At 43.6% G+C, this 26,392-nt stretch overlaps 1 protein-coding gene across 1 annotated transcript in view; it reads right to left on the bottom strand.

Moving 5' to 3' along the window:
- The window catches only part of zfhx3b (zinc finger homeobox 3b), a 133,626-nt gene that overhangs the window by 15,211 nt on the left and 92,023 nt on the right, over positions 1-26,392 (bottom strand). Inside the window, exons 6-8 of the mRNA XM_062385771.1 lie at positions 11,627-11,734; positions 1,220-1,356; positions 530-730 (exon numbers count right to left, since the gene is read on the bottom strand). Coding sequence (XP_062241755.1) covers positions 530-730; positions 1,220-1,356; positions 11,627-11,734 — 446 coding nt within the window. The remainder of the gene's footprint in view (positions 1-529; positions 731-1,219; positions 1,357-11,626; positions 11,735-26,392) is intronic.

Below are 26,392 nucleotides of genomic sequence, written 5' to 3'. Positions count from 1 at the left end.
AAATATGCGCCTTGAAAGAAGGGCCCAATCATTTCCAGTGAACCAATGGGATTGCCTGCAGCCATTTCAAAATTAAAAGAATTCTTTGTGTTTGATAAAGGACTGAATGTTGGCAATTTAGAGGACCGAAGACAAGAATGATAAGTGTTCGCACGGCTACGCCACTCCAGGGTGACGGATTGATTGAGAGTGAGTGACTCATCTTCTTGGCATTGTTGAATCTTTACACTGGTCCTTGACCTGACCCCACTGTCTGCAATATGACTGGCTATAATGTGTATATGTAGTAATATGCCGGGACTATAGCGGATACAGAGCAGCCTCCACTGGCTTTGGCTTCCTCGCCTCAAGCACAAAATATAAATAACAGTGTGGAGATAATGAAGGACGAGAGGGACAGAGTGAAGTTTTGATGATGATTCAGAACAATCATGATGTTATCGACTGCGCTTTTTCTACTTCAGCATTCTATGACTTGACTTTCCCAACCTCCCGACATCCAATCACGTACACACAGTTCAGCACTTACTGTGGCGACGAGCTTTTCAACGCAGTCAGGCGCCACACTGTGGAGGTGTGTGAGGTGGAACTGCAGGTGGATCTTGTTGTTGAGCATGTCCTGGCACAGTGGACAGCGTAACATGGGCTGGACAGAGTGCTGTGTCATCACGTGCATTCTGAGACGATTCAGGTCCGTGTTGGTGAACTTGCAGTAAGGGCACTGGTACATCTGGGTGGAGGTGAATTTGGGAACAGAGAGAGGGGGGCAGAGGGTTAACAGGGTGAACTGGGTGTGGTGGGTGCAGTGAGGCCTGCATGAAGAGGAGCTGCAGCTCCGGGGTAAATAGTGCCCCCCCTCCCCTTGTAGCAGGCAGATCCTTCTGATCACAGAAGTGTGTGATACTGAGCACCCACTTCAAAGTGCTCTCATCTGTCAAAGACTATATTGATTTTCCACCTTATACACAATTAGCAATGCAACTGCAGCAGAAAGGCTAAAATAATTTAGAGCATATTTGAAAAAAAAAGGTTCTGCGAGATGGTTAAGTAACTAAATAAGTGAATGTTATTAAAGCACATTTTTACTTTTAATTGATGTGTAAGTTTTTTCTTCATAATGAGGCCTTGGTAATTGAGGATGAGATAACCTTAAGAAATTCAAAGAGTTTGATGAGTTTCTTGAACGTCTTTGAACTAAATCCTCTGGTTTTTATCTCACCTGCTCTGCAGCGCTCTTCTCAGCCGTCCTGGGACGCTTCGAGGACAGTGGGCTCTCTGACGTCTCCGACCGTGAAGAGGGCCTTTTGGAGGGGGCCGGGGAATCCGGCTGGTTCCGTTCCAAGTGGCTGGACAATGCTGAACATCGGCAGATGAACATGGAGGGATAAAGAGAGGAAGAGGAGACATGTCAAGACAAGGTGAGGACTTGGCAGCCTGGGAGGAGGTCAGTCAATATCACTGGATAAAAGGCTTTGGAATGTCTTTTATATAACTGCATTTAATGGGAACAGGGCAGAGAAAGTGTTGTTAGCTAACTCATGTCTCCCATGCTGCTGCACGGACAACATGCTCCGATGGGCTGCTCATACAACACCATAAACAGATAATACAAATATTAGTTGGCCACAGGGTGCAGCTTTAGGTTTCACACCAGCACATATTTTCAGTCCACATGAGACAAGGTACACAAACATCTTTCGACCTCATCATACAGTGAGGAGGTTAAAGAGGAACACAAATTGTTACTGTGAATACTTTGCTTCAGGCACGACTTATCTTTAGAAGAGATTGCTTCACATACATGCACATTGGCAATTGTCTTATATTCCTTGTGATTAAAATAATGCCGACATAATAATAGTAGCATATTCTTCTGCATTTAACCAGATTTTGTCCTTGCCACAGAAAACAAAATCAACAGTAAGAGCTGAAGATTTTTTTTATTTGATATCTGAGTCAAACGTCCGCCTCTGCAGAATTTTATTTAATAAGAGTGATCAGGCAATTTTAACTTGGAGGCTCAATTGAACCCAACTCAGAACATTTTCTCATCTTTGTTTCCATAAGCAGCTGAACACCGGTGAAATTTTCTGTTAGACCCGAAATTCTGTTCTCAGCTAAACCTTCCCCTGCGTGTTGTAGTTCTGCACAAGTGGACTGGGACAAAGAAAAATAGGACAGCGAGATTATAAAAGCTCTTTGCAACCCCTGAGCAAATCTAGATATTTCCTCAGAGCTGGGTTGCATACGACAACAAGCTTTCATTTAACACAGAGATTTTCAAGACATAAAACATGCCACTGGGCTCAAGGATGGCATCAGACTGATGATTAGTCAAACTCGGCATATTAATAGGACACAGCCATGCTTTGGTGCTTTGTTTGTGGAAATAATATTAAAAAAAAGGCTAGTCGCTGTCGAGTGGCTTCAGGTGTTTGAGAAGGTCTCCAATCGATATAGTTACTGCAAGCTTGATCACACAGCTAGTCCTTTTGTAAGCAAACAACATTAATATAAACAAAATCACATCTTTTTCTGTCCATAACTGCGGAGAGAGGCCTCACACAAGAAATCCAGCAAGCCAATTTATGAAGCAAAATAAAAAGGAGAGGTGAGACACCAAAAGTGAGGTGTCAGTGAGCAGTGAGTGGAGCTCAGGTCCAATGAGGAGCTAAATCCACATGGAGCCAGCAGGGGGGAGCTGCAGTAGTAATACTCTTTGTCACCAGTGGAAAGAATTCAGAGTGAAACTTAAGGAAGTGTCTTGCCAATCCCCTTAACAAGCCCATAAAGAGTTAAATTTGGCCTGATTTGTACAGTCCTGGTAGGGCAAATTGGGAACAGAGGGCATTGGTACGGGAGGGGTGGCTTTGGTGGGGGGTCAGGTTAAGCGGGGCTGACCACGCTCCTGCTCCAGACATTAAAACGTCAGCTCCAATCAGGTCGAGGGCAGTTGAGCTGATTACCCAGCGGGGGACCTGGCTTTGGACAGAGCAGCCTGCGAAATCTCCCAGAGACACTGGGATCAGCCGGGGAGGCCCTATTAGGGTCCAGTCACAGGCAATCCTATTAAACACATCCGCCAATAAACAAAGGGAATGTTAAACAAAAGGAGCCTCCCATTCCCTGACATTAACCTCTCAGTCATGGCACTGTCCTCAACAATTCTTCCTCGTCAACTCCACTTCAGTCCACTCCTACTTCCCCGGAGCTCGAGGAAAACAGTGCCGGTTGTCTGTGGTCACCTTCACATGTCAACAGTCTGACTGGTCATGGGACTTTTCACTCTATCCACCATACCAGTTACTCAGTATTTCAGGTCCTATCTCCATTTGATTACGATAATATCTTTATTCTATTAATTGCATCTTCTTTCTATTTTTGATGATTCACAGTCCGCTAGGAAACACGATCTCTACACACAGACCTTTCTTCTCTCCTTCAGCAGCGTATTCTACTAATGAATCCAGAGAACTCTGTCTTTCTTTCTGTCCTTCGATTTTCTCCACCACAGCTCTATGATCGACTTCGAGCCTTGCATGTGTTTTTCCGGGGACCCCAGGAAGTGCAGTGTTGGCTGAGAAGTGTTTTGGACGAGTGGTTCTCCCGACCCCGCTCCTTTCATGCCATTTATTTTAAACTGTGCATGCTGTGACATCAGAGAATGATGAGTTTGTGAATAAAACAGATTACCTCCATCAGGTTATTTCTTTTTTAACACTGCCTTACACCAACAGGCCCATTTCTAATGGATACGAAGCATAGTTACTAGTTTATAATAATACAAGAGGCAGCTATTTTACTTTTTTCACAGCTACAAGATAAGGGAGGGGAAATAGCTTTTTCTAACTAACGAGCAAAGCTTTCAAACAGCTGCCTAAATCAAACAACATCTGTTAAAGCTGTTTGTTTCATCTAGTGCTAAGCACTTTTTGTCCTAAGAATACATTTTATTTAGAATGAGTTCAGTGACTAATCATTTCTTATGTAAAAAGGAATTCTTTCACCTGCTCTAATGTTCACATAAGAGCAGGTAACACAGGGCTTGAGCCGCAGCCATAAAGTGCATGCATACAGTACATAGAGTGAGCGTGGACTAAGTAGACCCAAGTATCCTCTCAGCCTCATGATTAAGAGGATAAACATAATTGATTATAAGTATATTCCACTTCCACAATTACTCAATTAGCACCAGAGAGGGGAAACAAGTGGCTGTTTATGCTGAGGCACTGGAGAGCTGCTGTAAAAGGGCCCAACCAAGCTTTCTCACTCAGGATGTTTAATGTTTATGTGTGTGTGTGTGTGTGTGTGTGTGTGTGTGTGTGTGTGTGTGTGTGAGAGAGGGAGAGAGAAAGTGAGAAAGTGAGAGAGAGAGGGGGACAGATGGAGGGCCTACCCAGACGCTGTCTCTCGTCACGGCCAATTAGGACCTCATAAATCTGATCAATCTCGGTCTCTTGAGAATCCTACACCCTGACACCGTCACCGGCACTGTGACTAACATCCAACTACTGTATCCTGTTCTACTTTGTCGACGGTGATCGAAAAACTGACCGAAACATTGGGAGAGCTGTGAATGAAATAGAGGATAACTTGTGTGTGTGTGTGTGTGTGTGTGTGTGTGTGGGAAAGAGCGGTTACAAACAGTCTAACATGGCAGATTGGACACCGGTGTCAGAGCATAGAGGCTCATACGTGAGAGACGTATGTCCGAGATTTGTTCACAACCACTGACCACAATACAGAGTTCTGGTGGACAAGGGTAAATGAGTAGGAGAGGAGCAATTTAACATCAAGAAAGAACAGAACAAATCAATTGAGAGAGGAATAATTGTAGTTTTACATATGTTAAACTACAGTAACTTTGTCCATATTGCTTTGAAGTTAATTCTAAGTTGTTTTCACAGAGTGGCAAGTTGAGGAAACCTAATAGGAGTATTTATTATTTATTTAAGACTCAGTGGTTGGTGAGATTAACAATGCTCCTCTGATTAATGTGTAAACCCACACAGAGACAGCTATCCTCAATCAGTGACCTTAATATCTGTCAGGAGTCTGTTACCCTGACCTCCTCTGCCCGGTCATTAGACCCCCCCGCCGCCCCATCCACAACAAACCTCTTCTGACAGATACTCGGGGTGGGCTTTTGTTTGAAAGCACAAAAGGCAGAGCAGGAGTGGAGCCAAAAAAAAAAAAAACTAAGAGTCAATTAGGTGATTATTAATTCATGTCCCTTTTCCGTAAACCAGAGGCTTTTGAGCTGCCGAGTCCCGTAAGTGAATTGGACTTTGGCACCTTGTTTCACCTCCCATAGATACACTGTATTATTCAAGCAGCGGAGGGGCTGTCAGCACAGTGCGATGGTCTTCGGAGCAATCGCAGCCTCGTCGTTGCTTTCAAGAGGAGAACAAAGATGGCTGCTGGACAGAGTGACTGACACGGCAGGGACTGAATTAACCACAACAGGTCAGCTGCCATTGAAATCCCCCAGGAGAGCAATCACAGCGGCCATTGATGTGCTTTGTGCTCTGAAGAGGTTATCCATATCCTAAATTTATGAGTTACAGCAAAAAATATGTGAGGAAGTGGTAGAAAAGAAATCCTGGTGTTTCTGAGGGTATTTCCCGTCCTACTATTCGACATGGGGTCCTCATCATCTCCGGAGCCTCTGCCCCCTCATTACCACAGTTCCTGTCTTGCCGTGGCAGCTTCAGGCCTCCGGTTGTAAAAACATAAGCTATCATCCAGCTCGTCCAAAACCGACGAGGCCGCATAGCTTTACGGTCACTTTGCCCAGAACAGCCGCAGTCTGCCAATCGCTTTAAACTCTAACTCACACCCACAGTCCCTCCGCACATGTGAAACACAAGGATCCTCAGCGGTGCACTCTCTGCAAAGGGCGTCCTCTGTTCCCCGGCTCCCTGGAACCTTTCACCTTCACACTGCTGATGGCTCCAGACACCCCTCCACTTCGAGAAAATCCCCACCTCCATTCCCTCGGCATGTTGGCCATTAATATGGAGATGATTCAACTCCCCCAGTGCTACAAGTCATTCTCTTTTAATGCTATGCTAACAATGCCTGGATATTGTCTTTTCTCTTTCCTATTCCTACCCAGCTTTTTTTTTTAATCTACAGCCTGTGTCAGAGCCCAGAGCAATAAGGGGCAGTGTCCCATTTCATCTTGCAGGTTCTCAGATAATTATTCTGCTTTGAAATGGAAACTATAAGAAAACTAATGAGGCTGCATATGAAATCACAACTTATTATTTAAGTAAATATGTTTAATGTCTGTTTCAAATGTGCCTGTCGGGGGGAGGCATTGTTACATAAAAAGATAGAGGTGTTATTGAAAAGAATTGAAGGACAAAGGAAAGAAATAGATTTCTGCTTTTATTAGTTGGATGTCTGCTTCTGCATTAAAGGGACTAAACTATAAATGACATAATGTCCTGGTCTAAAGAGGTGATCGAAAGAAAGGCGAATCCAAGATGAAGAAATGTAGAGGGGTTATTAATTAGCAGCAGCATTAATAATTTCCAGGCCAGTGAACAATAGGACGACGTGATGTTCACCTTTACAGGACACACAGCTCTGGTGCTTGGCCATTAGACACCCTGTGGTAAAACCCATAAACACTGAGCTTTCAGGGAGTTGGCTCACAAACAAGGACAATTTATGGCCTATTATCTTCAAAGACAAAAGGAATTATAATTTGAGGGATGACAAGCACTCCAAGGACGTGATATGAATATGTAAACATTTTCACCGCTGTCTCCAGATTTCTTATGCTACTTAGGGTTTTAAAAGCAATAACAAATCACCGCTGCACTGAATGTCTCCCAGCTTGGAGGAACAATAACATAAAGTTGAATAATTTGATTGTAACTAACCATGAGCATGCAATTTCAAATTCCGCCACAGCTTATATTAAATCTACATATCTGCACTGTTATATGGGGCACGATTTATAGCGTGTGCTGTGTCTGTTCCTGAGTGAGCAACAGCGGAGGACTAACAGCACAATGCAGGGCACAATAAAAAAGTGAGCAGACTGCAATGCCACGGTGCTGCGTCTAGGGGATGCTAATCATCATGTTCATTACACCCGACTAAATGAAGCAGCTACAGTGAACAACACAACAGCTGCTTCTCCTGCACACAGCAACAACTGAAAGTGTGCGTGTGCATGTGAAAGCACATTTAGGCAAATAAACAGCAGGATGTGGCGTCAAGAACACGCAGAGACACCCTTGTGGTGGAGTGGAGCTCGGCCGGCAGCTCAGTCTCCACTTTAACAGTTTCACACATCGGGTGTCGACGTTGAACTGAAAATCATTTGAATTTTTTTTCTTTATTTCAGCTGCTCTGTGTGAAAATCTACTGCAGGAGAAACTCAGCACCGGTTTGGAGCGTCCTGCGGAGACAGGTGCTGATTCTGGTTCTGTTCAAGTGACTATCTCACTTTGCATCTGTGAGGACATGTCTGGTTTTAACATCTCATCACAAATAATACACAGTTGCTCCTGCGACTCAAACGTCCAATGCCTATTACCTCGCCACAGAAGTCAAAACAACACTTTCGCGGTGGATGTTCAGTCAGAAGCGATTAATTATGCGTGTATCTAAATTTAGATTTTATTTATCAGGCCCGATATGTGAGAAGTAAACAAAGCAATGTTTTGGGGCATAATGACTGAGGAAAATATGCACTATTCGCACACAGCCACTGTGTGCAGCAGCTAATCAAATGGTAAATTGGAACCCGCACATCACTTATAATTGGGGCTTCAAAAATACTCCCACGCAGTACCTTAACAACACCAACATTTAAACCCGAGCCAGCGCAGACAGAGTCCTGCATGGCAAGGGATAATAAAAATGGATTTACTGCATGCATACAAGCTGAATACATGTTGTGTTGTATGCACTTAAGACTGTGACATGACTGCTCGGTAATGGCACACATAAAAAACAGATGTGACATAATTATACTCAAAGTAGACGGATATATATTTTTCTGTGCTTCTGCATTACTAAAATAACTCTACATAGGTCAAATTGAAAACACATTTAAAACTGAGTCTTACCAAAAAACGATTGGTTACAGGGTATTAATGAAATACTTTAAACCTTTATGTGTTACCCTCCTTGTTTTTGTCTAGGGCTTCATGGACTTTAATGGTCTTAAAAAGGTGGATGATCCTGCCTGAAATATAATTGTTCACCTACCTTCCTTCATCCCCCCTAAATTGAATGTAGGGAGAAGGGTGTGAAAATGATTATTTATCAAGTCAATTTCAGAGGAACGGCCATCCTCCCAGCACCAGAGTGGACACACAATCCCCCCCCACACACACACACACACCTCCTCACAAAGGGCCCCCAACTTTCAACACAAGCTCTCTCATATATTTATGTTAAATATGTCAAATCACATTGTGTCCAGGTCTGCAGGTGTATTAACCACCCCCTCCTCACCTTCCTATCTCCCCCTGTACTTCACCACCCTCCTGCCTTTCTCCTCGCTGTATCCCCATACATTCAGGGATGGTGTATTCATAAATACACCACCCGCTTTAATGGGGGTAAGGATCCTGTTCCTGTGCAGGCGCTCATCCCCTTTTTTCGCCGGTGCTGTCTCAGCTAGGTGAGGAAGGTGTGAGGGAAGAGGAAAAGCAGCTCGTGGCTTTCCGTTTATGCATATTTTATACCTTAGCATTAAAAATGACCCTTTGAATTACTAATCACGCTGCATGATTAATTTGTAGCTACCGCCAACATGAACATTACTGTCCATATACGTTAGGGTCTTAGTATTCCACCCGTAATTACTTTTACTGTAACTTACACTTTCTTCTATCTGCATACATATCCTAATGATGATATACTTCATAACCACACATTGGCTGAAGGGTTGGAAGCATGTGACACTTACATATGTCTGAAAGCGTGCACATGTATATTTATTGTCTATATATACGTCTTTTCTTTGACAGAAATATAAAAAACAACTGAATAATGAATGCATCTTTCAAGAGATGACAAGCCAAATACATATGCATTTTACAAAGGCTTCTGGTGTACCTCTAAATGATTTTAATGAATACTGAGGAGCCGTGGAACAAGAAAGAGAAAATAAGATTGACAGTGGCTTTAAAAAGGAGGAAGCCTTTATTCTGTGTTCGCTAATGCCGTCTGTCTGACAGTGACTGTCATTTGTAAAGGAACAATGTTGTGCTCTGTTCCAACAGCTACATGACAGCGATGAGACGAAATACTTCAGTAGTTCTAATGATGGACCTTAGAAACAGCTCATCCTCAGACAGTGGGAGACTGAGCACCTTTCAGATAAATAACAGGTTGGCCAAGACGCTCGTGCACCGTATTCTGCCATCTGTGTGTCTACTGTACAAACATCTTCAGACGATCACAGGCCCGAACAAGTGCTCCTCTGTTTACCAAATGCATTGTGAGGTCTCCCTCGCTTATTCTCTACAAGACAGGTTTTCTTCGCTAGCTTTGAATGGGCATTGTATTCATCAATCGCGAAAAAGTTTGAGGCACAAAAAGAGACCCTTCCATTAAACTACAGCTGTCTACCTTTCGCTGACAACACAGCCTTGAACCCACCACCCCAACCCCCACCCACCTTTTTCACTGACATCAAACAGAACCTCAGACCTGGTTCCCTAATGCACATGCTATTTTTAACTAAGCGTTTCTAATAAGCTGCTGGGAAGCTGTAAATTTTTCATATGCAAGCACATATTTCCTTTGTGAAAACACAGAAACACACTTATTTGGTGATTAGCGACTGACAGAGGGGAGGAAAGGAACTGAATATGCTTGTATCAAATTGCATGCCTTTCAAAAAGGAGGAGTCCTAATGCGAGGAGTCGTCTTCCTGTGCACCACAGGTATGAGTGAATTATTAATCGGCCAGCTCATTTTAATGCTTTTTAAAGTGCTTTATTTTGATGTGCTAAAACATACTTTTAGCCATATTCAGTCAGGCATGCATATCATTATTTCTTCCATCAAAGAAGAGTGTCGCCCTTTCAAAGAGCACAAACAACTCAGCCTCATTTAAAATAGAAGTTCGAATATCAAAGACATTTTACAAAGGCTGGGCTTCAAACACTATGATGAAGTTTTTTTCCTTGCACTTTATAAAAAACGTAGGTATGCAAAAGGTCTGAATTGTTTTCCAGCTTTTAACCTGACTAGTGTAAATCAAAACATCCTGCAGTAACACACGAAGTTAGACAAGTGAGAAGCATCTAGCCAGGCCTGTAACTGTTCAGTGTCATTAATATCAGAAATCCTTCCGATTGAATAAGGGAAGTCTCAACTGGCAGCATTAGGTTGTTTTCCCACAACACAGGCATACAGAGTAAATTGAGCATAAAAAGAGGAATTAAACTAACTTCTTTTGCACTGATATGTCGGAAATCTGAATAAAGTCACTCAAAACAAAAGCACTGTATATGCAGATGCAGTGAGTCGAACGCAGTGAAAGGTTTATAGGGTAAAAAAACACATGTTTTAGAGTCCCGCTCTAAACTTGACACGACTTGAACTTGTGTTTGAGACCATGTTACATTTCTTTCGAGCAGTTGGGCAGCAGTGCCAACTTCCTCTATTTTACACATCTGACAATCTACGAAAAAACTCCTTTTAACACACAAGCATCAGTGTTAGTAAATTAACAAACGTTTTTCAAATCAAATAAGAAAAACTATTTGTTTGAAAATACCAAAATAACCAAACGAAAATGACAACTGCTCTGAGAAGCAGAAATGGATCTTTTACTTTAGATATTAGCACTGTCATCACCTATCATTGCAGAAACTCCAGCCAATACTCAGTTACATTTTTACAATGTAGTGCACTATTTGTCATGATTGACCCCACAACGTGTAAAAATAAAAAATCCACACATGCATGAAATCAAAGTTCACAGTGTATCAATGCAGATCCATTCAAACTCGAAACATTCTCCAATTCCAAAACCACTTCCCTAAAATGTTCAGAAACTTTTTGCTACAGAGCTGCAGCCTGCCCTTGTCCAGAGATTGTTTAGGCCTGAAGCCCCTCCCCTCAGCCTACAAGCCCAGCCCCCTGCTCAGGAGTCACCACATACACCTGTCAATAAAGAGGGCCACATGTGCAACCGTCCTGAGAGTACATTAAAAACACTGGTTGTCTGTGTGTGCTGCAAAACTGAGAAGAAGCCAGTGATATCACATGTGCACACACACGCATGGCCCCAGCTGGAGTTCCGCATGCAGGCCTTTCTCCTCACATCACTTCCTGAGCGGAGACAAAACACGGGTCACATGTCACCTGGACATATTACCCAAATTGACAATTTATCCTGAGTGTATCTGATGGGATTTAATGCCTGGAAACCTGCAGCTGTGAAAGAGCAGCCTCTTAGAGTCAGAGCAGGGTTTAGGAGGTTTTGGGGACAGACAGTTAAACGCTTTTTAAAAAACAAGGCTGCCCATATTTTTGTTAAAAATGTAATAAGATGCAAGGCTCAGAACCATTCAGGAGCAGGGTCACATGGTTCCTGTGAATATTAGTCCCTAAATATGTGTGGTGGAAATATTGGCCTTACCTGTCCCTTTGGTGAGCTCCTTCTCCCCCCCACTTTCTCTGTCTTTGGTTTGGTCCTCCTGGTCTGTGGTGGTCTCACTAGCAGCCTCCACATCCTCGCTCAGCTCTCCTGAAGGGGGAGGGAGGACGGGATATGTAAATCACCACGCCATCAGAATTGGTGGAAGCACTTAAAGGGACGGCAGCGTTTTTTTCTATAGGAGCTTGCAACAATTACATTTGCTGACACACAGTTGCAAGGCTAGCAGACAAAGAGGGCAGAATCTGCTTTCTGCTCTCTGTCCTGCGCCTGTGTCTGATCAGCGCTGTGAAATTCATTTTGACAGGAATTACTAAATCTGGGTGGAAGTGCAGGGGAAGAAAAAAAGGAAAATTGTATTATAATTGTAATTATTATTGCTATTGTTATTAGTAGTATTATTAGTAGTATTATTGATGTTATTATTATTATTATACTGGTTAGTAATTTATTCTTTTTCTCCATCTATTCCAGACCATGACACATATATGGCTTTTTCGGTTTAATGTGGACATAAAACTGCAGAAAGCAAAGCACATGTGGTCTGAAGTGGGCAGATGGTAAAATAATTGTCCGGCCAGTATCCTTCAAGAGAAAGACCTTATACCAGACCAGCCCCTATTCTCTTTCTCACACACACATGCACACACACACATACATTAACGTCCCCTGCTGCAATCTGCTAGGTTACTTACCAACAACACACGACCCATTCCACCTCATCAGCGCTACTATTGCCAAGAAATAAACCATAAATATTTAAAACTTCAAAGCCACAATTCATTTGACTTTTTATGCCAAGTCAAAGGCAGAAATCCCCTGTAACCACCTTAAAAGCCTCAGCTCAATATATCAGGCCATTTAGGCGCATTGAAGTCCAAACAATGGATATCCGATAATGCCATTTGTAAGTAACACACAGAGGAAAAGATAGCAAAAACAGATAATAAAAAGGGCATCAATCTTCTTTATTTCCCTACAGTGCCCCCTGAACATCCCCTCTGCCTGTTAAGTTTGTTTAAAAGTAGTGGGACTTGGATGCAATAGCATTGATTTGACAACCGTAAACTAGGCCGCAGTCAATAGGCCCTATCAGCTATTACACAAGTCAGCTAATTCTCGGCAAATGTACTTAAATGCTCTTTTGAAAATGCTTTCATGCTCAGGTCTCTAGTCTATGAGCTATTGATGTATTGACAATGCTACAACAGCTACTGAAATATCCTGTTCAAGTATTCAGCCCCGCAGTCATCACACATCCAATCTGAGCTCACCACATGATTACCCACAGCCCAAACCACTTTTATGATGTTACATTATCCCCAACACTCGCTGTTTATCCCACCAGTTGTGAAATATCACATACATTGTATATACAGACTTGTCATTGGCGTGTGTTATTATCACAGATGCACTTTCATCCCACCCTTTCATGGCTATTCTCACAGTCCCTTGTCCCGACGTCGTTTCTTACTCATAGATTCTCGTTTTCTGCTTAACAAGTAAAGAGAAGTGACTTATGGAGAATAAGTCATGTTCCTAAATGAAATGCGAATCAAATTCTATTGTTTTCTGACATTTCATTGTCTGTTGCATGTGTGAAAGAAAACCTACTGTATCTCAATAGCTTGAAATCATTTCATGATATTTAAAGTACAGTTGTCTTCTTTGTTAATGGAGCTACAGAATTATAAGAAGTGCGTATTACTAAAAAAAATTACAAAATCCATGATTCTACACACAACTGCTCGCTTCAACATATGGAGTCATTGTGGAACACCATCATGCAAGGTAACAGCTGAGCAGAGACTCGTGCACGTACTGTGCTGTTACACATCGCAGATAGAACAGTACAAGATCCTTTTTTAAATAAAGAAATTTAAAAGGCCCGACTGTCTCCAAGTGAATATAAGTGTCCCCAGTATCCCACATAAGGGAATGCATTTTGTTCTTTTATTTTTATCCATGTTTCTATTATGTTTCCAAGGCAACCAACAAATTCCATCCAGTGCAGCCCGTCCCGTGCTGGTGAGGCGCAGATCTTAAACATTTCCAGAAAAAACTGAAATCTGCTGCCGGGTCCCAAAATCCCGTCCGACTCCTGCCTGCATAAATCTCCACAACTGCGCAGGAATTAGGATACTGTACAGCTGCGCAGGTGCTCAGATTACTAAATAATCCCCAGGTAAATTTTTTCACCTTTAAAAATGGGGCATGGTGTCATTTCTTTGCTGCGTGACACCAGCAGTGAGACTAATTCCCCACCCACACATTAATACACACGTTGTGCTTAAACGTCACAGTGATAGGCAAGATTCTAATGCCATACAGCTTCCCTGTACCCAGCCCTCCTTTTCCGGAACACGTACTGTAACCGCTCACACCGGGATGTTTTTCTTCCCTGCATTTCCAATACATTTTTTATTTAGATGTTTAATCAACGTATATGACACTTTTAGCACACACAACACACAGCCCCATCCATAATTTATGCAGGAATGAAGACATTTAATTCCAGGAGCAGTGTTACATCTCAAAGTGGCAAATGGCTTTTGCCTATTTCTCGTCTCATCTCTAACGGTATTACAGAATGATTAAAGCCGGGCTGACCATAATTAATGAAAGGTCATGAGTGGCCTAAGAGTAGGATGCAAATGGAAGAGACACTAAAACTGTAGCCATAGATTAGCTCTGAAAATGGATGAGGAGAAACACTCAAAGCTATGGCAGCAGGCCATTTCTAACCCAAATTTCAGAGATGTAAAGGACAATAGCCTGAAGGTTGTCTTCTAATTAATTGTCTTCATTAACCATCCTAATACAATGATATGAAACAGTTCCATTAATCTAATCATGCGAGCTGAATAAGCCCATTGCCGACACAGAGATTACACTCATCTGTTCTGAGCGTATAAATATCAGCTCTGCTCTGCCAGTCAGTCAGCGGGGACAGTCCATGGGCTCTCGGTTCCAACATCTTACAGAAGGACACACACACACACACACACACACACACACACACATACAGAAATACGCACTCACTCACACAAGCATCTAGTAGCATAGTAGTCTTCCCCTCTCGTGTTTTGCCGGGGAGTGCAGAGGCTCAATCGGGCCCATAGGTGTCACTCTCTACAAGCCGGGAGAGTGCTACTTGCTCACACGCATTAATGAGGTACAGGGGGGGGGGGGGGGGGGGGGAGCAGCAACAGACAGAAACGCAAGGGGGAAAGAGGAGGAAAAAAGGAGAACGGGGGAAGAAATATGTGGAGATGACAAAAGCAGATGCTGTGCAAGAGGCGTCCGGTGAAGATGAGACACTGCAAACGGCGAGATTACCTTCAGATGAGAGAGAGCAGCCTTCCTTTCCCCTGAAGAGCAGTGATTACACTAATGCTAATCAGACTGACAGGCACAAACGGCCTAATAAATAATTGATGGTAACCACTGCACTTTCCAGTATTCCTTCCCAGACTGTGGAGAAGAGCAGCAACAAGTAATAATAGTCACTCTAGATATCTTTCACTAGGTCAGGCTCCTCCTCCGTCCTCGGCCTCAGCAGAATGTACCGCCATGTTGATGATAGCTGCCTTTCTTAAAGTAGAGAAATACAAGTCCTACCTGAGAAAGAACGGCCCCAGTGTTCCTCAGAGAGTAGTTAGAGCTCATAATATTAATAATAATAATATAAAGTAATAATAATGATAGCAATAACACAGAGTCTTAGTCAACTTCATTGTGTTGTCTATCCCTTCCCTAAGCTGTGGAGAACAGCATGCTGGGGCCCTCAGATGAGCTTCAGCCTCTCCCCGGCTCTCGAGTCCCGGGAGTGAGGCCCGATCCCGGCTCTTGTGTGCGTCTGTGCTCTCATTACTATCCTTATGATTATTGAGGCCGCTGTTATCATTTTAACCAGGTGTCACAGGACCGCACTGTAAATCAGAGGTGCCCCCCCCCCCGCAAACACCCGCTTTATCCAGGGCCGGACAGCTTCCTTTTCTTTAGCGCTGCACTGTCGGATAAAAAGCAATCTTATTTCACACTTCACAGACTCTATCTTTCTCCCCTACTTCTTCTTTTAAAAATCCCCCTCTTGCTCCCCCCATCATCCCTTGCACCCCTTTCCTGATATCAAAGTTGGCCTGACTCTAGACTAGAGGGTGCAAAATGAAAGTGACAGGAGGGTACCATGGGACAATGACACACAGGACCCATGCTGAGGGCTTTCATGCATTGTCCGCTCCTCATATCAGCACCTCTTTGCCCCATATGCAAGACCCCCCCCCCCCCCCCCCCCTATTTTAAGAGCACAACGCACATGAAAATACCCCCAACCATCATACCCCCCCCTCGCTACACAGACACACAGGCAGAGCATCTCCCATCTTGCGTCCTCACACGTTACCTCTCATAAAACCACAACAGAGAAAAACATGACCACAACCTGGCCATAGACACAACGGGCTATTGTTTATGAACAACCAATAAACCACAAAACAATATTATCAGCAGTCATAATAATCAATACAATGTGAAGTCAAAACGTGGACACGTTGAAAAACACATTCATGCTAATTTGTAAAAGTTGTAAGATCCATTAAAAAATGTGGGCTGCGATATTTGAAAATAATTGAAAATAAAACACACGTAACTGCAGAATTAATGCTGTAAAATGTAAGAAAAGGCACCAAGCTCAACTCTCTCCTGCCACATGCACACAAAATGAAAGTGTCTTCTTTCCTTTTTCTCCCTCTCTCCCTCTCTCCCTCGCTCCCACACGCTTTCACACATTTTTTTTGTAAAGAAAAGAAGAGTGAGCTACCTCAGCGCTGCTGGTCGGAGTTACATGTTAGATTCCTGACCTGTCTACGGGTGGTGGTGGGGGGGGGGGCACGCTGTCTCTCCCTGCTGGCCCTGCTGTGACCTCGGGATCTAAATGTGAATGAATACTTTGTGTCTCCATGGGGCTGAAGGCAGGAGGGGAGAGGTGGAGGAGGAGGAGGTGGTGGGACAGCAGAGGAGGAGGTGCAGGAGATGGAGGAGGGGTACGGGGTTAGGGCAGCTAATAACGAAGGAGCAAAAAAGAAAAAGAAAAACTTAAAACGGCGAGTTAATCACAAACAGCAGTGATAGCTCACACTGCCTTAGAACAATATCGCGGCAGCACCCCTCCTCCTCGTCCTCCTCCTCCTCCTCCTCCACCGCTCGCTGCACTACTCTCCCGGTGGTGCCTGCTCATCAAACCAGCCTCATCGTCCACACAACACTAAATTTGACCCCCCCCTCCCGCTGCCTTTTCAAAGTCACTGCCCATTTTAATGGATGCTCTGTGCATTCGGGTCACAAAGAGCCACACGGAGAAGTTTTGTTTTTAATTGTCTTCTCCAGCAGAGAAGAGAAATACACTTAAACACGCTAACTGCCTTTTTGTGGTCTTGATAATTAGTAAATTAGGAACTGTTATTGAGCGGCATGCAAGTATTAATTTCCCCCAAAGTGTTACCTCGTGGGAACAGACACTAATTAGAAATAGTTCTTGTGTTAATGGCATGTTTAGATACATTACAAATAAAGTGGATAAAGTGAGCGCCGCTCCAGTTCCCCTCTCTTTGTGTTTTACTTGAGTGATGAAGGAGAGGAGGATCTAGGTTAATGTGGCTGCACAGGGAGTGAGCATTCAGGGACTGCTCACGCTTCTGCCCCAGCTCACACACACACGCACAATGACTTCCTTGAATGTCCACGATGATGGCCGCTCACTAACGCATATTACGTCCACAATGGAGGACGCAGGCTGCACATTTCCCTGCTAGGATGGTGAGCTAAAAGCCTGGGTGTGTGGGGGGGGGCAACAACATCACTGGGCAGTGCTCTTCCATCTACACCGCCTGAGGGACACTGCTCTGCACAAAAAGTCACTCTGCCTCTCTGTCCCCCCACCCCCGCAGTGCATTTATGCTTATCGTCCTCCATTGCTGCCTCCTCTTAAATCAACCTCCTGTTATTAATGCATCTTTTTTCCCTTTCTTCCTCCCGCTCATATTACAATGCCTTCACCTATTTGCAGCCATTCAAAGGGACCGAGCAGAACTGGGGTGGGTTGACGGAGTGTGGGGGTGGCTCAAGGGGTATATGAAAAAAAAAACATTACCACTGTCATGAAGGGCAATCGCATCAACTCTGAAATATTCACCAGTGGGTTGGAAAATGCGATGGTACAGTTATGACAGGCAGACAGGCAACTCCCCCCACCCGAGCCCACAGTCCCCCGCCCCTCTCTCCATCAGGGCGGAAGCACGGTGGACACTCTGAATATGTATAACCCGGAAAATGTATTGATTTTTCATTTGGCAAAAAAAGGGACACAAAAATCACATAACCTGAAACTGTCACAGCTCTTTTGTTCATAGCTCATCTCTCCTGATGTTTGGCTTTTGCCACAAACTCTCTTTAATTACCAGGTACAGCGAGCTTCAGAGCCCTTCTCCACAGAGACGCAGCCACATACAGCCTGCTGGGCTTAACAAGACAGCCCACATCTATTATATATGACATACACCCAGCAGCTTTTGTTTCATATCTGACTAATAAGCGCACTGAATATGACTATACCCACAGTTTGTTTTGTTATTATACACAAGATACAGTGCAAACAGCTTACCTGATGAAAACCATGAAAATTAAAGAAAAAAATAGACGATCCCATATTAAAATAACACTTTCTTATAAAAACATGTTCCTGGCATTTATTTTATGTGCTCTTCTGAAGCAGTTCTGCTTAACATGAAATGTATCGATCTAAGTTTCCCAGGTAACAGGCAGGTGCCTGTATGTTTGTCTGAGTTTGCACACTTGTGTATGTGTGTGTCCATTAACAGGTACTTATCTGTTTATCTCTCCTTTTAGGCACTGCAGACCAGTACAGGGGACTGTCTGAAAAAGATCTCTGCCTGTCGATTTATTGAATGCACCATTTGCATATCTTTGTAGTGCATCCGTCTGCCTGTGGACTGTTCTGTGGAGGTATTAGCTCAGAAAATCAATGTTGCCATGGTTGGATGTATGTAGCGCCTGCCTCGGCGCGTGTTAGGAGTCCGGCTCACAGCTCCCACATGGGTTCTATTTACATGAGTCCTGGCGGTCCTTCAATCTTTCTAAACTTAAAGTACACAAACACATTTCTCTGCTTGCCCCTCCAGAGTGGGCTGGTTTGCCACCCTCCTCGATGGTCAGCCTGCCTCCCAGTCTCCCTCCGCTGCCGCAGACGGGCTGTTTGTTTATGAAAGCGTACGCCGAGATAAAACAGAATCTGACAAGGTTATGAATACCAATTCCACTAATCAATTTGATTTAAAATATAAAATCTAGGGTATCATTGACGTATTTGCTCTCGAAAGTTTAACGGTCTGATAAGTTCTGATGTTTAGAGATGAGAGGTGGAGGTTGTGGGGGGGTGTGGGGGGGGGGGCAGATTTCGTACCTTATTTATTACATTTATGTTGCTGGTGAAATCACACAGCTGTACGATATACAGTATATAAGGGGACCATGCAATGATTTTTTTTTTTTTTTTGTCGAGGCTGCAATGGCCAACTTTTCTTCTAACAACCACCTCGGCTGGTTGCTCATAGCTAATTGCTAAAGAAATCCAATGATTACACTGTGCAGCACTTTAAAACATCCATGAGAGTGCAACCACTTATTGGGAGAGAAAAAAAAAACCAGACCTGCTACTACCTCCATCCATTCTGTTTCTAATACAAATCAAACACAGCGCGCTTTCTTTCACCATTTGTCTTTCTTTCTGTTCCTCTTTGCATAGCCCATCCATTACTTTCACATGAAATATGAAAAGGCAATATCCTCTCTGTGTTTGTACTGAAGCGTAATGCGATTGTGTTGTCATTTATAGGAAATAATCGCAAACCCCTCTTTCATTTTCCAGTTCAAATAACCATGAAAAATTAGCCTTCAAAGTCAGGGAGGACAACAAAGGGATGCAAACAGACTATTGCTTCACCACCGCGCTTGACATTTCTCCTTAATAGGAAAACGAGTGGTTGTTTCTATCTTTCGTTTTCAATCTTTTTTCTTTTTCTAAACACATCTTTTCCCTAATTAAAAAAAGTTCTGCACTCAGATCTTTGTAAATCTTTGTTCAGAGCCGAGGGTCCGCGTGTGAGGACGGGCTGGAAGACGCTGGTCCTGTGCACACTGGGCCCTGTTCATCAGCCCCCCCTAGCCCTGTCGGCCAATGGCTACTGTTGGAGGGAGATGTCGCCAGACAAACACTATGGGGCCTAGGTCTCCGTGACTACCGTCCAGCAGCCTGATAGATAAATAATTCAAGAGCTATCAGACTCCCTGGCAGCAGAGCAGTCCCAAGAACACACACTTAGGACACAGCTTGTAAAAGCCTTTCTAACTGATCAGCATTTAGCCCTTACAAATGATGTACAACCAGATGTCTGTACCAGACCCCACACAATTAGCAGTAGTCAGTGGATCCTTTTAATTTAGAGAAATCTTTATTTTCAATGTGAGCAGCAAAGTAATGGTAATTGCTTTCTGTATTACTGCCATTAAAGGCTTAATAGGCAGGTTGTTTTCCACTGTAATTATGTACAAAATAATCTACCAACTTTGCCGTGCAATTATCGAAGATGCATTTAACCAAGTTTATTTTTTGCTCGCAACAATAGATATAAAGAAAGAGAAGAAATTTGAATATCAATACTGCACCATCTGATGTCTCCATCTGCGATTATCGAGGAAGGTAAGTAAATATTTGAGGGTATATTGAGGTTATGTCTCAATCCAAAATGAAATATTGAAACAAATATTGACTTTTGGGATTCATATATTTCTTATATCTCCCAAAAAACCTGATGCTAGATTTCATAGAGAAGCTTCAACGTTCTCTTCTTGCTGCTGATTGCAGTGAAAAGAGGTCAAATGACACAAGATCAAAACAAAATTATGACTAGATGTCTATGCAAATACGCTTTTATGCTTTTACTAACATAATACTTTAGCCTTATTTGCATACTTTAAAAACTTGATTTCATCTGGGAGCATGGCTCGTGATGCATACAAAGAAATTACCACTCCAAGGCTAATGAAAAAGACTCATCTCGTGCAATTAGCCGCTCCTTTTATTCACTTCTCCTAATGTATTAATTTATTGTGACATAATTTCTGGCAGCATCATTTATTTATTTGATTATGCGCACACCTTACGATCATAATTACTAAATAGACTCGGAGCCAGTCGATGAGATGTGATGCACCAACTTAACCACCATTTAAAGCAGTTATCCTTATTCTAATGTCAGTGGTATATCCAACCCGTATTAATCTGAGCCTGATCAGTATGCAAAATTACTTTAGGCTTTGGATTTTTACCTCAGCTTTAAAAGTGACTCAGAGTGACACTTGACAGAGCGGGCCTACACAGTTCAGCATGCAAGAGGGCTCTTTTCTTGTTTTGCTGTTAAGTTTATTCAAATGACTGGTTCTAACGCTCGTTCAGTCGAGTGGTGCCTCTCGGAGTGGGTCACATTTACTCTCTTTCTAACCGCAGTTTGATTGTTTATTATCCGACGATAGATCTCGGAAATGACAAAGAGCGGTACGTTTTAAAGGCCTTTGCGCTACACGTATTAAACCCATGTACACCGATGCACAATCGGGGCTTTGTCTGATTCTTCATGAACATGTCACGATGCTGTGAAAGTGGTTCTGAAAACTCCGAGAGGGTAGTGGATCTGCGCTGCCCACTGTGCTGCTCTCCAGAGAACGAGACTTGGAGTGATTACAGTCAAACACAGCTACTCAGTTATCTTTGGCTCAGCCACGGGAGAGAGAGAGAGAGAGAGAGAGAGAGAGAGAGAGAGAGAGAGAGAGAGAGAGAGAAAGAGAGAGAGAGAGAGAGAGAGAGAGAGAGAGAGAGAGGACAAGACAGAAAAGGAAAAAAAAAGAACTGATGATGTGGCTCGAACACGGGCCAGCTGCTCTTAAATGACCAAAATGACTAACATGTCAGGAACATTAAAAAAATGAAATAGACAAAACAACTCAGTAGCAACCACTGAAGCTTCTGGATTGTGAAGTGCAGTCCAACATCCATTTTGTGCTTGGTGATCAGGTATGAGGAGGATGAGGAGGAAGGGGACAGCCGTGATGAAGAGCTGAGCCCACTGGCAGGTAGGTGTTCCCCGCCTGTCCCTCAGCAGATTCCACTAAGCACTTTTCAAATTTATGCACGTTTGTGGAACATCATGACACAACATCACATAATTTAAGATAACTTTAACTTTTACAGGGAGCCGTTATGTTAATGGTGGAAGGATCACAACAGCAGCTTTTGCAAAACGCTGGGTTGTTTGCTACCCTCCTCCACCTCGGGTTAATGCTGACGCTGCACACAGGCATGGAAATGAGCAGGTTGGTCAGCGCTGGTGAGTCCCCAGCCTCTCTCTACGGCCTGGTCAGGGATTAACAGCGTCTGCCCTACGGAGGCACAGCCTGCTGCTAAATTGCTTCTGTGCTATATCGCATATTACGTTTTCTATCGTATACGTGGCTGTGGTTGTTAGAGCTGCTGTTGTTTATATAATGGGCGCCGTTATTGTCCTTGCTGCAGAAGACTCTTCTCACTCATTAGCCAGGGGTTGTAGAGTTAGAGCTGTGAGCCCAATAAGGTACCAAATTAATTATTCATCTCAGCGGTTGGTATTTGGGTGCTGCCGTGGGGCCTGAAGCAGGGACTCTAACTAACAGAGGTCTGCCTCTTGAGGCTTGCTGGAATAAACAATTGGAAAAAAAATATGTTGGGCTGTAGGTGTCAGTTATGGCGAGAAAGCAAACGCTAATCACCAAACTAATCATTAAAACAAGCTGCCTACAACAATAGGCCCCTCTGTGGAATCGCGGTTCCTCCCCTGCGTACTGATCCAACATCCTAAAGCTCCATCATGTCCTCAGTCTGCAGCCTGCTGCTGGCTCATGAATGGGCCCAGATACAGCCCCCTCCTCCTCATTCAGTCATGGCTTATGTTAGCTCCAGTCAGGACCAGTGGCCTCCTGAGAAGGCTGTGATAAGAATTCATTTCTTCCTATTATGTGGCCTTGTCCACTGCCTCAGTTCATCAGTTCAGTGCAACCAAGTCAATGAAAGGGCCTGTAATGAAGCAATCAGATGCAGCCTGGTTCTCTGGGCCCGGCACTCCATCCGCGACTCCCAGACCCTCGCTCCCAGTGCAGGGTGTGGGTTGAGGTGGGGGCGGTGACGAGGGGAGAACGGACAGACTGCATGGACGCATTAATTCAAGACCTTGCCTTTCATATACTGGAGGATAAGCTGCTCTCACATGTGCTTCACACCAGGTCTGCTGTCTCCTGTGGGCTCAGAGAATCATCCAGTTTTAGGGAGCCCCATTAGTTTATAAGCAGGCTCTTCGGCATTCCCACTAAACCAGTCAGTCGGGTTTCCGTGGGATTCTGTTACCAGTGGCGCTGGTTCGATGGAGATCTCTTTCTACACCTCCCTATATCAGCATCTAACCTTTTCACTCCACTTTCTCCCGTACCATCCCTTTTCCCTCCTGCCTCCACCTCTTCACATCTCTTCAACATGTGGAAACTATTACGGGGAGTTTGGGGGAAGAATGTATGTGTTGAATCTTAATCAGTGCCTTAAAGTAGGGGATTCTGGGTCTCCTTTGTCTTGTAATGCTGTGAAAGTTTCATCGCAAATTAAAAAAAAGGACCTTTTTGATCTACCTAATATTGTTTTCTCTCCCTCTGGGGCATGGAAGGGGCGTTATCTTTGATCAGCCTGCCTTCCTTATCCTCTCTCATACGCACACATATACGATACAAACACAGATGAGTGCAGAGCTTTATGGTCTGTGTGAAGGAGCGGTCAGAGTTCAGAGCTGGGATACAGAGGCCTGAAAACACAGATATGAGAGCCCAACAAGAGGCCAGAAACATTATTTGAGGAAGAGCAACGAAGATGTCCTCACATCCTATGCAGAAAGATAAACTTGGATTCCTTGTCGCTAGTAAGGTAAAGTGAAAGAAGGTGTTGCCCTCCAAACCTCCACAGTTCAGCTTCTGGCCGCTTCGGCAAAAAGACCCTGCAGCTGGATTCTACCTGACAAGAGCTCCTTAACAAGCAGCAGTCATTAACCTCAGGAGCAGGCAGCTGCCATGTGATGTAGTGCACTCGGCCTGCTGCAGAAGGGCCCTATTGATCCCGGACATACTTGGTGCCTTCCTGGATGTTTATAATCAATATGCAAATGGCCCGCGGCATTGATTCAATATTAATTTTCAATTAGGGAATTCTCAGGGGGTCCTGCGGGGTCAATACAGAACCATTCAGAGCAAAGGCTTGAGCAAGTTGCAGGCATTGACGTTCCTCTACCCAAGACAACTTACTTACTGTTTATTTAGCCTGCCCTGCTGTAAGACCCGATTAAGGCTTCGGATAATAGGCAGAGAGACAGATGGGCCTTTCTGCACTTCTGCAACACCCATTACATGAACTGGATTTTGATCTAAAGGGCTTGTCCCAACTAATAAGTCATCATCTCACACTTAGTTCAGTTTCTTATTTCGTTAAGTCGGATTAGGTAGGAATATTTAAAGTCTAAAAGCCAACTTCTCCATTATCTTGTTTTTATAGCACCTTAGAACCTCTCCCCTAAAAGTAACTGATGGACATATTATACTAAGTGCCCACAATACACAAGCCTAAATACAGACATAGCCATGTGTTAATTACTAAACATACAACAAAATTAACACACTGGAGTGATACTTGGCAAGATGAAACAAAACACAATTTTTCAGACAAGCATCCGCAATTAATCGAAACCAACTGCAGCCACAACGTCACGCTCATTGAATGGAAAACATTTACTGTAAATGTTGAAGAGTGAAGACATGGAGGGCAGGGCCGGCTGATCAGCATGACTGTCATTTAACACGTTATTGTTTCCACAGCCAGACTTGTCACACTGTCCTCCTCGCTCCTCAACAGTATCAATGCACTTAAATGCAGAAAACCCTGTTGAGTAAAAACATTGAGCAATAAACGAGGTAATGAATTCCAGGTACGACAATTCTTACTTTAAAAGCATGAAACAATAGTATTGATTCATGAGCCTGCTATTAGTTATGTACAGACAGTGTGTCTGTGCGATAGAGCTGTGGTTTGTTACTGGGCTGGGACTCGTCTGCTCGCTCTTTGTGGCAACTGTCAAGACAATCAGGGTTTTGTGGCTGTGGACACAAAGAACCGACATAGCTTTTTTAACCACATCAACAGCACTGCACATAACGTACAATTAAAGGTGTAATATTGACATGCTTTTGGAGTTATTAACCCACACCCTGGTTTGTTACACTGAACTTTTGACTCTGCACCTCTGCACAGCAGTTCGTTTGAGAGAAGAAGAGGAAGGAGGACGTGGAGAACAAAGATCCTCACAGACACTTGCTATTTCAGCTCGTGAAGTTAAAAAAGGGAGAAACAAGTTGGACAGGATTAGGTTGGAATAGGAAGCCGTGACTTTGTATCTGTTGTCTTTTAAATACAGGTCTGAATATGCATTTGTTTGATAACCTGTGGAATAATTTGACAACATGTTTTTCTGGGGGGCCAGAGCGCAGCCTGATACAGCCATGTTAATTCACACAGCAGTAAAGAGGCTGCATGAGTAAATTGCTAAGAGTATAACAGAGATAACCTGGTTAGACTATTTGCTGCGCTTTTTCCTGCAGATGCACTGCCTGAGGTAATTGGTTTAGGGATAACATTAATTACCACATTGCTCATTAATGAACGAAGCCTTTATTGGTTCCATTGATCACCGGGACCTGTTAGCCATCATCCTAAGCAATGGTGGATGTAACAAGCTTACATATTGGCATATCAATTAATGTAATCAATTTCTGTCAAGCAGTTACCATCCCGCCTGTCTATCCCACCCCCGGTCCGATCGCCCCTGTCTCTCTTTTATCATGTATCTGGGCGGCCCGGGGAAAAAAGGGCGGCCGTGTCAAACCAAAGTTTATCAAGAGATTGTCTAATTGTTGCTTGAGTCTGGGTTGCTGCGCAGTGGAGTGACTGATCTGATGTTGGGGTGTCGGGTTAAACTATTGGCCATGTGCAAGACTGGTTCATGGGATTACAGAACCTGAAATAACACAGGAGGTGCAACGTTCATGCAATAGACGGCTGGGAGAAGAAGGCGTATCTGTCACACAAGCTGAAACTAATGTCAGTTGATATTCTAACTGCAAAAGCTCACTATATAAGTTACAGAGTTTTTGGCGCTATGGCACTCTTTTGTTATCCTCATATATTTTGTATCTGTTTTGAGGGTTTGTTGAGTTTTGTGTCCGTCCCACTCGCTCAGTGACTCCTCCTGCTGTCTTCTCACATGAGCTCATATGGACATTAGAGTTTTTACAAGGCGGCTGGCTGGAGAATGTCCGCAGCAGCTGACGTCGGTTCTCTCCTATTTCCAGGAGATTATCTGGAGGTCAATGCACATCTGAAACCAGCTTAGCAAATGGGAAGCAGAATCCAGACATGAGATCTGACGTTCAGTTGGTCTTCCCTTAAATTTACACTTGGATCTGACATCGGAACGTTAACTTCAGTCTCTGGAGAAAAAAACCCTGCTCAGATCCAACCTCCTCTTTTTATATGGGATCAATGTGTCTTTTGAG

This window comes from Platichthys flesus, chromosome 1 (assembly GCF_949316205.1).
Source record: "Platichthys flesus chromosome 1, fPlaFle2.1, whole genome shotgun sequence".
Lineage (NCBI taxonomy): Eukaryota > Metazoa > Chordata > Actinopteri > Pleuronectiformes > Pleuronectidae > Platichthys > Platichthys flesus.
The sequence above is the reverse complement of the archived record's forward strand: the minus strand, read 5'-3'. Positions and strand labels throughout refer to the sequence as shown.